Source organism: Laccaria bicolor, genomic scaffold, assembly GCF_000143565.1.
Source record: "Laccaria bicolor S238N-H82 LACBIscaffold_2 genomic scaffold, whole genome shotgun sequence".
NCBI classification, from domain to species: domain Eukaryota; kingdom Fungi; phylum Basidiomycota; class Agaricomycetes; order Agaricales; family Hydnangiaceae; genus Laccaria; species Laccaria bicolor.
Window position 1 is genome coordinate 542,002 of NW_001889873.1, and position 13,589 is coordinate 555,590.

The 13,589-nt window shown below is 43.9% G+C and overlaps 2 protein-coding genes across 2 annotated transcripts; one reads left to right on the plus strand and one right to left on the minus strand.

Moving 5' to 3' along the window:
• Window positions 1-4,090: 4,090 nt before the first annotated feature.
• Window positions 4,091-4,444, plus strand: LACBIDRAFT_305125 (uncharacterized protein; the record flags this gene model as incomplete). The annotated part of the gene is made up of 2 exons (XM_001874443.1): window positions 4,091-4,147; window positions 4,199-4,444. The coding sequence occupies 2 exons, from the start codon at window positions 4,091-4,093 to the stop codon at window positions 4,442-4,444; spliced, it is 303 nt and encodes a 100-aa protein (XP_001874478.1).
• Window positions 4,445-11,139: 6,695 nt separating this feature from the next.
• On the minus strand, window positions 11,140-13,561 carry LACBIDRAFT_321592 (uncharacterized protein; the record flags this gene model as incomplete). The annotated part of the gene is made up of 8 exons (XM_001875011.1): window positions 11,140-11,159; window positions 11,191-11,541; window positions 11,756-11,874; window positions 11,908-11,956; window positions 12,173-12,320; window positions 12,386-12,411; window positions 12,664-13,348; window positions 13,436-13,561. The coding sequence occupies 8 exons, from the start codon at window positions 13,559-13,561 to the stop codon at window positions 11,140-11,142; spliced, it is 1,524 nt and encodes a 507-aa protein (XP_001875046.1).
• Window positions 13,562-13,589: the final 28 nt, after the last annotated feature.

Below are 13,589 nucleotides of genomic sequence, written 5' to 3' on the forward strand. Positions count from 1 at the left end.
TAACGCCATCTGATGAAGACGAGGATAGGCGCCTCTGTTCTTCCACCACCAGGCTAGGGCATCGGTGACGTGCTTGGGGTCAGTGCTCAGAAACTTATCCAATTCACCATGCAACTCTGCTGGTTTGGGTGCTTGGAGGGAAGGTAGGTTATCGAAGATGTTTTTAGACTTGGACGATGCAACCTATAGTAAATGGTAGACTTTATAAGGATGACAATGTCAAAACACGTACCTTCAATTTAGGAAGTCGAGTCTCTGCCAAGGTGGCCTCTATGGATCCATATGATAGGTCGAATTCCGTATGTACAATTTCCTCTGCTCTGTCGATCCACTCGTCCTGCCATCCTGCATTTTTGAAGTATTGAAGCTTGTGACGAGGGTGTAATACTAGCCATGGGTAAGAAGGAGAAAACAAGAGAGTAATAAGATATGTACCCATCGTGATCCTAAACACCTCAGAATGATCGGTTTTGTCATAGTAGCGGTTGAGGGTTTTTTTGCTGATTGCAAGGGCTGCCTTGATCGCCAGAGGGTATTTGTTATCGATAGTGGCTGTGGCGAGGTGTTCGTCAATGTGGTCCATAGCTGGTATGACAGTGGTGATGCTGGGTGTTCCTTGGGAAAAGAACAATGTCGCGTCTTTGAAAATCTAATGATGTAGAATGATCAACCAAGTTTAAGAATAGTCAATAGAATACACACCTCAAGAACATCCCGAAGCTGGCGTGCAACATCCCACTCGTCCTCGCTCAGCTCATACTGCCTCAGCTTCATATCACGATCACCAGTGATGGTGTTGATGGCGGCAATGTGCTCGACAGCGAAGTCAAGCATGTCGAAGGTCAAGTTCCATCGGGTGGTGACATCGCAGGGCATCATCCGTTCAGAGAGTTCGAGATCTTGAAGAACTGTGAACCATTGGGGTAGAACAATGCAGCCCAGGCTGTAGTTTTAGACCAAATTGACCTGGAATGTTCCACCTTATTCATTTCCATAGGGTGTGCATTTGGCCACTGGCCCAAAATGCCATGGGCTGTGGAACATTGGGATATTTGAAAAAAAGCCTTTCAAAAATAAAAACCATTGTACCTATAATAAAATATACCCTTAGAATAGGTTTTCTGCTTATAATATTGTTCTACAGCATCTATTTTTAGTCTGATATGTTTGTGATTTATTACAAATCTAAATATAGCTCACATGTGTTTCATGATTAAAAATTCTCAGAAATGGGATATTCTGGATCACTGATATGTTTTCTGTATGTTTTTTCTACCTAAAGAGCATCCAGATATGTTTTTACTTGAGATCCAGAATGTTTGTAATTTATTACAAATCTAAATATAGCTCAGATATGTTTGATGATTCAAAAATCTCATCCTGGATCAGCATTGATGACTGGTATGTTTTCCTGTATTCTGTGGATGTTTTCTTTTTGCCCAAAGAGCATCCAAATATGTTTTTTCCAGGGTTGGACAGATCTAAATATAGCCCAGATATGTTTTATGATTGAAAATTCTTGGAAATGGTATATCCTGGATCAGCATTGTTGACTGGTATGTTTTCTTGTATTCTGTGTATGTTTTTCTTGCCAAAAAAGCATCCACATATGTTTTTCCATCTCATACTTCTTCCAAAAAAGCTGCATTTCACCAGAATATTCCAATTGTTATGATTCTCAGTTTTCTCCATCAAAACTTGTGTTACAGCTACTCAAGGCTACCAAGTAATCTAGAAATATATTTCCGATTTTTTCAAAAAAATTCCGCCTCAATTAGAGATGTGGAGATGATGGATGCGCAAGTCATGTTCCGGATGACCTTTGTTCCTTGATCCTTCTAGGTAACAAACAAATGTCAACAAATGTAGCCCTGAAGGGCGCCATTCAAGTTAATGACAGAACTAACTCCATATTTCTTCAGTTGCAATTGGTTTCCATCATATAGTATGTATTTTGTATTTCAAATCAGCAGCCTTTCGGATGGATGGCTCAGGTTCCAGCTGGATGACATTCCCAAAGGTGTTGCAACACAAGTACAAATAGTTTCTGCTCTAGTGCCCAGATCTTCAAAAGGCATGGTTATTCATCCTCTACACTTGTATCTAATGAACAATATACATTTTAGTACTCTTAAAGTAGAACAGAATCCAATTTTTTATGTTTTACATTCACGGCGCCCTCGCAAGTGGATGGATGCAACAGAGTGAACTTGGATGACGCGTTTGAAGCTGTAGACAAACAGATGCAAAGTTCTCAAAAAAACATCGGAAAAACAACTGAAATTGAGCCAGGAGAGGAAGGGAACACTACCCTGACATTGGTAATACATATCAGTATGTTGAATTTACAACATTGGACTTGCTCCCTTATCAGAAGTTGGATAAAAATTGTAGAAAAGGAGTGTCCCTGTCTGTAAATGTCAAAAACATATCATTCCAGCAACTTGTAAACTAATACATGCCAGCTATAGCCTACCAGCATTCAGTGCATAAGTAAAGGAATTTTAGGACAGGCAGTGTCAAATTTTGAGTGAAAGAACACACCTGAAAGTCTTGTTCCAACTTTTTTGACTTTTGGGAGGGTTTCAAAACATTGAATTGTGTTGGGAAATCTTGCTCTGCTTGCCTAATTTTGAGTGAATCTGATTTACCTCTTCTTAGCTGAAGGTGGGTGTTTATATAAAATTTGTGAGTACTGTATTCACTTTGATAATGAAGGTTTTGTTGTGAAAGGCATTGAATAGAGTGTGTTTCTTCAGACTTTAACTACACTGTGTCCACTTAAACCATCCAATGGCCATAAAACTCCATAGATATCTTCAGAATGAAAAACTGAATGTATTCCCAAAGTTTTATGGAAATCAGAAGATTGTGGAGATACAGGTGGATGGGATAGATGCAGTGGGTCACAATAAAGCAATTGAAAGTGCCGGAATCTCATTTGTGAGATTGGACTTCTTACGACTTTTACTTCCCGCCAGTTGAATACATATTGCCACCTATCTTAAATGTTAATCCTACTCCTCAGAACCTCTAAAAACATTTTTCTATATTTTTTTCTTCTCAATAATGAACGCAGGAGGGACTTGCGCAGCTCGCCATCAGTGCTCGGCGTTTTCCGAGCGCCGTTGATGCGTGGTTGAGCACACCATGTATGTCCATCTTGATCAACATCATCCTCTCGTCTTCACGCCTACGATCTGAATCATCTGTAAGTCCTATCCCATACTTATGACCGTAGCTCATACTGTCCATCAGGACACATTTCCATCACGCCCTCATGGCCTGACACCTTTTTCCACCCGCCGCACAGCCCGGTCCTCCTGGAGTCCGTCTCACTCAGACCCACTGCCTGCCTTGAACAATTGGCTTGCCGTGGATCATACATACACTGCCAGATCAAAGGAACAAAGTCACCCTTCCAGTTCAATCCCCATCAAACCCCGTCCTCTGGCCAATAGAGTCCAAATACTCATATGACGACCACAACATACTCAACGCTTCTTTCCCACCTCCCTCAGCAGGCGGATACGACCCCTCAGGCTTCAAGGCGCGCCCCAGGCCGGGCTTCCTCCTATCCGTCGAAAAGATCAGACAACAGTGGGACAGGAGAAAGGGGGGGGATGCTAGACGCGAACTTATTACGGTGAGTTTTTCCTTCAGATCACCCCATTTCCAGCCACCAATTGCCTGACGTGGTACGCCAACGGTCAATCTGGGCGTGCCACGTCGACGTCGACTTTTAGGACGATGACGCCCATCACCAAGACCCAACGCCGACGATGCTCCACCATTATCACCCTCCACCATTGACGGCAACCGCCCACTACCACCACAATCAACGAGCAACAACGTGCCGCGAGTGCCCACCACCCCCGGATGGCGACCAGCGCCCACAATTCTATTGAAAACTAACTACACATTCGGAATTCCGAAGGGAAGGGCCTTGGGATGTACGCTAGTGAATGGTGAGGCTATCCTACAGGAGCACCCCCTCGTACTGAACGGATTATCCACCACCAAAGAGCAATGGTCCAATTAGACGTGCCATGGCGACGTCGGCTTTCAGGACAAAGACCTGAGAACGACAATGATTCACTCCTCCACACAGGGCGACGAGTGCCCATCACCAGCATCACCAACCGAGGTGAGCTAACATAACCCTCCCTCCCATTCCATATTCACACTCACAACCCAGGTGCCACGTCGCCGACAGCAATGTGGCAACCAAACGTCATCGGACCGACACAATACAATGACGGATGGCCAACATGACAACGTGTCAACGACGACACGGGATGACGACACCAGACAACGACACCGGACAACGACACCTGACAACGGCAACGCGACAATGACAACCGACAGCAACGAGGAAATGAGACAAGGAAAATGGGATGACAATGACGGTGCTATGATGTCCAGGACAACAACGACACAGTAATGACGCAGGACGACTGCGACGCAAGACAATAACGACATGATCACGACGCTGGACGATAACAATGTGTGGTGACGATGTGGGGGTACAGCGAGGGGGTGACGCTGAATTGCTGCAGGGCATACTCTTTTTTCGTGAGGTCGTTGAGAGCTGATGTCCTGTCTTTTTTTTGAATGTATATTAGCAGATTCTGTACTAGATTCTTTTTACCATTTTTTTTTCTCTTTATATCGTGTCGTAGAGTAGCTAGCCTTTTTTCAAGTTTTTTCATCATTGTTTACATCTGTGTACCAATGGCGTCTATGGGCCAATGTCATCCAAAAGGGGTTTATTGCATCCAGCCATTTCGGTCTGATTCGACACAGGGAAACTATCTGAGGTGGTCTGAACAATATCAAGCATATATTTGGTGAGGTTTCAGAGGCCGTTTCTAGGAAAAACAAAGCTGTAGGACGTACATATCTCCTCAGAACTAAAACTATGCATTGTTGACAATTGTGTACCAAAGGCATCAGAAGGCCTAGGGTCATCCGAAATGGATTTGTTGCATCCAGCCTATTTCCGTCAGATTTGACAGAGGGAAACTATTTAGGAGTGTCAGAACATCATCAAATATATATATGGTAAAGTTTCAGGTGTTCTTTCTAGGAGAAACAAAGCTGTAAGACATAAATGTCTCCTCAGAATTAAATAATAAATATGTACCTATATAATATCAACAATACCGCCCCCACCCACCCTACAGCAAGCTGTGCATTAACCCACATCCTGACCAAGTGGTCAAATGCACTCCCTATGGAAATGAATAAAGTGCATTCTTGCAGAATATAAGGCATAGGACTACAGCCAAGGGTGAACAATGGTTGTTGAGTTTTTGATTGCAAACGCAACCTTTTGCAGCTGACCACAAACATTAGATAATAAAACAAAATATAATTCATGTTGTTACCTTTGTCAACAACAATCGGACAGGCTGCATGCTGGCCACCAACTCCTTCAAATCCTCCTCAGTCATATCCTCGTGTTCGTCAACCCATCCCTCCTCCTCATCATCAGCCGCTTCGACGTCATCACTAGTGCTCGCGGTGATATGTTCCTCAAGATCGATATCACCAGCAAGCTTCAAAAGCTCTGTTGTAGCTGCATCCAGCATAGGATCATCTTCGTCCTTGTCATCTGACATTTTCTTGGATTTGGGTAAGTCAAATTGTTGGATGATGCTCTTTACCATGAGGTTTAGGATGTGTAGGAAACATCGTGTTTGATTTGCAGGACCTGGGAAGTTGTCAAGCAAGTTGACAAGTTCGTCAATCATTTTGTCATTGTTCGAGGCATTATCGCAGGTGATCGAGAGGATCTTGATGTATTTGGTGAGTTATTTACACCCTCTCCACCAGATTCTTTGCTCACCTTGTCTTCAATCCCGAAATCTTCAAGAACCTTCACAAATGCAGCCACCAAATTGAGGCCAGAATGCGAGCGCACAACTTCCACGATGTCGAGAAGCATTGCCACAGGGACGCCTTTGTTTTCGAAATGAACTGTCACGGCCACGTATGCCTTGTGGTTGGGGGATGTCCATGCATCGGTTGCGAAGCTTAGTGCCCCTATGTGTTCCTGTAGTGGTTTTTGAGGTGAGTTCGCAATGAGGAATACTCAATTATGACTTACTTGTAACATATTGGCGATGTGTCTTCGGACATTGACGAACACGACCTGTGCATTGCGGGACGAAGTTTCAGCAGAGGGAAGGTGGTAATCAGGCTGTCCGGTTTTCATGAGGCTGCGGAAACCTCGATCGGTTACGATCTTGAAGGGCCGCTTATTCTCGGACACCCAACAGACAATTTCAGCCCTACAGTGGCACAGGAAGTCAGGTGAAAAGTGTCGTTTAAAGGTTTGTTGCTTACCTTGCTTCAGTTGAAGTATGCTGACAGTGTGAATAGGTGACCTTGCCTTTCCCAATATGTTCGAACTCGGCCATAATCGTCCCATCATGCAACTTCGTCTTCAACAAGATTGCATGCGCAGCTTCTAAATCCTTGGTACCATCTGCCGACTTCACGGTTTCAGCACCCCAACATTTGGTTGCATGACGATGCAGGCCACTTGTTGACTTTGCATCGCCCTTGTCTAAATATCAACAAACAACCCTTCCATTCTTACCTCGACATCTCCCAGCTGCACATTCAAATACGTGAGCACGACGGCCATCCATGTAGTCAATGTGAGGTGACATCCTGAAAAAGACGTAGATAGGTGAAGTCCAATCCTTAGACAGGCGCTCTACATACTGATGGTCAGTTCAGGATATGACACGATGATCAAGTACATACCCAATTCAGCCTCATCACTTTCTTCAGGTGCCTCATGCTCCTCGTTTATATCAGGGACAGGAGCTTCCTCATCATCATCGCTCCCATTGGCGGCCTCCAGGATGTGTTGTGGATTGCGAGGTGGGACAGAGGTATGTCAATCCACCTCATCATCGTAAATGTCCTTGAGCTCAACGGAGGGGCGCCGTTTCGTAACCACAGGTTTCTTCTTGGATTTCCGAGGTGGTGCTGGGGTGTCAACATCATCGTCACTCCCATCGGCGGCCTCCAGGATGTGTTGTGGATTGCGAGGTGGGATGGAAGTGCAGTTAGCAGACTCATCCTCAACCTCCTCAACCTCAATGGAGGGGTGTCATGGTCGTGGGGCTGGTTTCGCGGCTGCCTTTGTTGTACAGTTGCGGACAAACAAAGTCAACAAATTTATTGACCTATTTTTTGGGACTCCGAAAAACATTGGAATTGGTAGATAATGGTATAAATGGGTTCCTATTGATCTCCTTGATCAATTCCAATGAGCAGAATTCCCAGAAATGACGATATAAGGGTTTTATACCCCAAAAATTTGGCCAGTGCCTGAAAAAATAGCTAAAAATACGAAAAATATGCCAATCGACTCCTTTTTGTTTCCTCTCTTTGATTTCATCAAAGTCTCCCTGAAATATTGATGTCTTTGATGGTGGGAATTTTGCTAAAACTGTCACGTGGGCATACCCTTTCCGGTCAAGGTGCCCCGGAAAAAGATATAAATGGACCCTGGTTCATTTTTTCACGTATCTACTGCACCAGGGTTATAAATTGCACAGAATTGATCCAAAGATGGCCGACTCTGAAGACTTTTGGGTGCACTGAAAACACCCAAAAATTTGGCCAAACCAAAAACGCGTGGGAAAATTAAGGGAACACCTTTTTTGAACAGTTTCGAGGTCTCTGAATCTGAATCTGAAGTCAGAATTTTGATAAAAATTCTGGTTCTCAAGTTATCAAATTTGATGACTTTGTTTGTCTGCAACTGTAGTCTGCAAGTGCTTTTGGGTAGGTGCCGGTTTCGTGCTCTGTTCCTTCGCTTCTAATCTCTTCTTCTTTCGTTCCACCTCAGGGTCACCATTAGTAGTCACCTTCGCTGAAAGTTTACGTTTACGAGGGCCAGAGGCCTCAGGAGAATTTGTCGGCATAGGATCGGGATGTGGGATGTGGTTCTGGGATGTGGCTTAGACAGATGTGGATTTTTTTAGCAACACAATTTTTTTTTTATTGGACCAACGCCACAGGTACTGTACAGTAGGAAGGTCTGCCATTTGCATTGCCATGCAATTGGCAATATTCTCTGGGTAGTGCCGAATACCCGTTGAGGTTGAAAGAACATTCACGTGCCAAAACCTGCCATGCCCACAGCATGGGTACGGGTTAGGAGAGGGTTACTAGGCCCCAACCTGGACCCGTACCCATACAAACCTGTGGCATCAACCCGCACAGGTTTACAAACCCGTGACATTCCCTAGTGGAGAGGTGCAAGCCTCTATCACACTATACATGCCTTATACCCAGACCACAAGTATGATGGAAGCATGCTACACCATCTTGATGGGGAAAGGCAATGGAGTTGGGATGGATGACCTGGAAGCCATCCACTTGCATGGTTTCCCAGTACTCATGATTATACATCACTGAAGAGAGAATGGGAGGATCATATGGGTATTTCTGGGTTAAGCTGGGAGCTTGCAGTGACCAGCTTTCCAGATAGGAAATTATTTGGGGCCAAATTTTTCTTTCTTTTATTCATCTTCTTTGCTTTGCTACCTTTTGGTTTCATTTTGTCCTGATATTCACTCTGGGGGGCAAGAGGATTTCTGTTCTATTATTCTTCCCCACCATTGTTTTCCTTACATGCCCTCTGGACATTGGGGGGCTTTGTGATATAGGATTGGAAGGGAATGCCCAGAGGCCATAGTCAAACAGTGGTATATAGCTAGATTTGGATATCTTACATAATATATTGATCTTTTGTCTTGAACCACCATCTTGTCAGCAGTCTTGCCATCCTCTTGCACTACATGTAGTGCTTTGTATATCTGTACTTCCTACAGTATGCATAATCATGTTGGGCCAGCTGAGTATCTTGTAACTGCTCATTGCTCACTTATGGGTGTTGATCCCAGATCCACCCATTCTTGCCTCCTCCTTCCCTCTTGGCTTCAGCTATGCGAGAAGTTCAGAGTGAACACTTCACAAAGAGTGATGTGTCATATCGTCCAAGACATGTGATGCGCAAACCTGGAAAGACATTAGGTAATCCATCCTGGAGACCCCCTGATAATTAAGAAAGTCATTTGAAGCTCTTTGGAGTGCCATCTGATCTCCATATGATAACAGAAACCGTGCCAAGGTATTTTAAATTAACGACCTCCGGAAATAAAGAACCAGCAGTGTGTCTGCATACATATCAAACACATCAGCACGCCCATCACTGAAATGACATGATATGTCAAATTAGTAGCCGAGCCCATGATAAAGAAGCATGCGGAACCGGTCTGGACTAGATATAATTAAAACCGGATTGTTCTGCATACACATCAAACACTGATGCGATTGACAAAGAAAAGATACCAACACTACAAAAACTGTAGTGTACCACAAGAGAGACACTATAAACTATACCACACGATCATTAAAAAGCTATTTGTATTTCGGACCAATACATAACCATAGAAAACACATGTAAAAGCGTAGATAGGGGTTTTGGAGTATATAAGGAGTGCACTGGCAGGTCAAAAGAAAGAAATCGTCCCCCGTTGACCAGCTAGTTGCACTCCAAGTAGAGACTTAGGAGGTGGACAGTTGTAATCAATTAAAGGAGATTTCTTCATGGTCAGAAAAGTACAGTGTGAATGAAGCCAGCATGCTTGGGAGTCAACTTACTTGGAGACTTGAATAAGAGGTTTTAAGCACAGTATCATTTAGACGAGACAGCGTACTTGTATCACCAGTTTTGGAGCGTAGTGACATAATAAAAAGCTCAAGGGAGTTATAAAAGTCTGATAAATCTGTGTTTCATGTCAATAAAGAAAACTGTGTTCAAGAACTTTACATTTGAGCAACCAGGTTCCCCGAAAGACATACTTTGTTCTATTGAACTATTCTAATACCACACCCAATAATAAAACCCCATTTTGAGACGAAAACTCTTGAGACTTAAACCTAAGAAGACAAAAGTGGTATTTCTTAATACCAAAGGCCCTCGAACTCGTGCACTGAGATTGTGATCATGTGTGTGTGTGTGTGTGTGAGTGTGTGTGTGTGAGTGTTAAGGTGTTTAGGGTTTTCCCGATGCGCTTGATCCTTGTTTGCGTGTTTCGCACTTTCACAGTCATCCCCGTGCAATGCATATCAACGCTCAGTAGTCGAGGAAATTTACCTATCAGGACTTGTTCAAGAATATGGACCTTGTACATTCCAGGGGATCAGAACATCAAAGGAAATGGGAGGCGTGCATGTGATGAGAGCAAGAAAGTTGAAATGGACGGAAAGGCCGAATATCTTGGCAGCGACACTGGCTTGCATAGAGTCGAGACTGGCTTTGACGATGTGTGTGTGTTGACATGAAGTAGGTTCGTGGAGTTTGAATGTCACTGATTGAACTTGGTACTTCAGCACCCAGTTTGGACCGGTCTGAACACGTTCACATAGTGCCCCCTCCAAAGGAACTTGGGACTGGACAAATGGTCTGGTCCCCCCTAACTGTTGAATTTCAGACCAAATCTTGGTCCGGTCCTGCAAGGTTTGGGTTCGAACTTTGGTTTGGAACCTGACCACAGCATCACTAGCTGGGTCACCGTTTGTGGGCACCAGGTGGTGGCTGGTGGGCTTTGTTTTGCTGTTCGTGGGCCACGGGTGGTTGCTGGGCGTTGTTTTGGTCAAAAGGGGAGGTGGGAGGGGTTGCTGCTTACCTGGGCATGGCAACGTGCATCGTCTGCATCGTCATTGTCATGAGCGGTGGTGGTTTGAGACAGTGGTGGTGGATGGTGATGGTGGTGGTGGGAGGGAAGAAATGATGTGGCAATGTTCCAGCCAAAGCTGTCACGTTTGCGATGCCATGTGATGGAGAGCGGTATACATAGACCTTTAGTTTACCATGTAATAATGTCTGCATGGCTCAGTTGACTTGAGCACTGCCATTGCTGACATAGTTGAGGGTTCAATCCTCTTAAGTGTCAAATTTAATTTTTACCTAAATATAATAAGGACATTATAAATACTGTATTATAATGGTATAATGGTCATTAATTAATCTATGGCTGGAATCCAGATGGAATCCACCTGGAATAGTCCATGGAATCCATCATTCCATCCATATTCCATATGGAATCATATGGAATCCATAGTGACTATGGAATAAAAAAATAGCTGGGGACTCACATAAAAATATTCCATATGGAATCCATGGAATGATGGTGGAATCCACCCATTCCATATGGATTCCATATGGAATACACCAGAGAGTGTAAAGACCTCTGTTCTCCCAGTATTTTAGGTATCCTTGGGGTTTCCCATGAGCGATCATAAGTGTTTTCCAGCTCGCGAAGTTTTCATATCCACAGCAGTGCTGATCCTTGGGCAAGGAGAAAGGAATCGAAATATTGTGACTTCCAGACATGGTAATAAGTCTTTTGTATTGAGTTGAGGGGATATGTGTGTAACCAATAATCTTCTGATAATTTAGGAGCATGCAGGGCCCATAACCTGTTAGGATAAGACCGTTAGTGGTAGCTAAGGTAGAGATAGTAAGTAAAGTATTGGAAGATATATAAGTAAAAGAATACACACCTCAGGCGGTTACACATAGTGGTAAACGACTGAGGTGCGAGGTACAGAAGTAGCAAGAAAATTGTAAGTACAGAAGTAAATGAAGGAGTTGGTAAATAGGGATAAAGAGGGTACGTAGCATAGGGTTCTAATCCTCAACAAGAACATAGGTGCCCACAGTCGCCTCTAAGGTTCCAGCTGATACAAATGATGTGGTTGTCGGGACTGAGGAGGTTGTGGTCACTGTACTTTGACCATACTGCCTTGCCATCAGCTTTGAACTTGATGAGTATGGTGCTATTGGCATGTTGGGTTGTGTTGTGGCCTCACTCAGCACAGATGAGGCAGTCAGGTGTCAAGGAGGAAGACTTGCCACTGCCTGATGAAAAGGACTGGGAGGGACGTGTCTGAGAAGAGTGAGGGGTGAGTCATGATGTGAGTTTTCCAAGTGTTGCACTGAAATGAGTCTTGGTGGGCTCAGACACAATCATCCCACAAATGTCTGCCATCATTTCATGCTGCTTCTTGGAGAGCTTGTAGGCCTGGTAGTAGCAGGAAGTGTCAAATTCACCATATTTTGCCCAATGTTCCTAACAGAACTTCAGCTCATCAGACTTCCAGGTATCGTAGAGTAGTGTTTGGAAGTCCAGTCTCGGGACTGGAAAAAGACCATAACCAGACCAGACCAAGACTGCAAAAAACTGGACCTGTGGTCTGGTCTTTTCATTTTTGAGAAGTAAAGACTGCAAAAAGACCAGTTTAAGTGAACCAGTCTTTTGTAGCCCACTAAATACCCTTCAAAACGCACCCAAGAACGTATTAATTGGTCCAAAACTGACAAAGATATAGTTGAAGATGTAAAATATTGGCCAAAAGACTGGTCTTAAACTGGTTAAAACCAAAGAGGACCAAGACTGGTCTACAGATTGCAAAAAACTGTGGTCTGCAGTTTTTTGTGGTCTGGTTCAGTCTTTTGACTTTTGGGAAAAAGGCAGACCAGTGTCGGTTACGGTCTAATCCCTGGGGCATCAAAAAACCAGACTGGACTGGACTTTTAAACACTATTGTAGAGATTGTCTTTAGTACCCTGGGCAGTGTAGAAGCAAAAATGGTCATTATACCAATTGCTATGAGCCTCTCCAGTCCCTTCTTCGTCACATTCTTTCTGGAAAAGATACATGTTACCAGCAGCCTCTATCCACTGACTGGAAGACAAGGAGAGTTCCTTCCCAAAGTGCACAGAGAGTTTCTCGATATCAAGAATGACAGTACCCTTCATCTCACCAGGATTTGGATTAGTCTTCGTTGTTGGTAAAGTAGAGGCCTCAACATTCAAGATGTTGAGATTCTTATTAAGAAAGAAGGGCAGAGCTACAGCAATGCAAAGTTTGGTGTCAAAGAGACTCTGAGGGAAGGTAGCCTGCCATGGGACCCCAATAACCCAAGGCACCATTTTTTGCCTGTTCATGCAGCACCACTTTGCAATCCTAGCCTCTTTGGCAGATAGCTTAATGTTGTCATTAGTCTTCCTCTTGACTTTCAGCTTTTCTTTGATCTCCTCATCAGCAATCCATTTAGCAAGTTTAGCATAGATCAAGTTAGGGAATGAATCCATAAAAGAAGGGATGCAGAAGTGATTCAAATCAGCCTCATCAAGAGAAATCAGAGAAGCATCATTAGATCCAGACTCTGTATGGACAGTAGGGTCTGAGATGTGGTTGAAGGTCTTCCAAGACCTCACTGCATTTTTTTCTTTGATGTCTTTATTCATCTGGAGAACAGATAGCAGAGGAAGGTTCTTAAGCATTGTAATGATAGCCGGTCAAGTATGGGTATGAGGGACACAGGGGGCTGCAACAAAAGAGTTAAGTGTAGATGCTGTCTGAGAAACAGGTGTAGCAGCTGTCTGAGAAAGAGGTGTAGCAGCTGTCTGAGAGCTTCCAGCAGTAGCAGCAGTTTGAGAGGATTGGGGAGTGTCAGCCATCGCAAAGTTGAAGAAAAAACCATCGAAA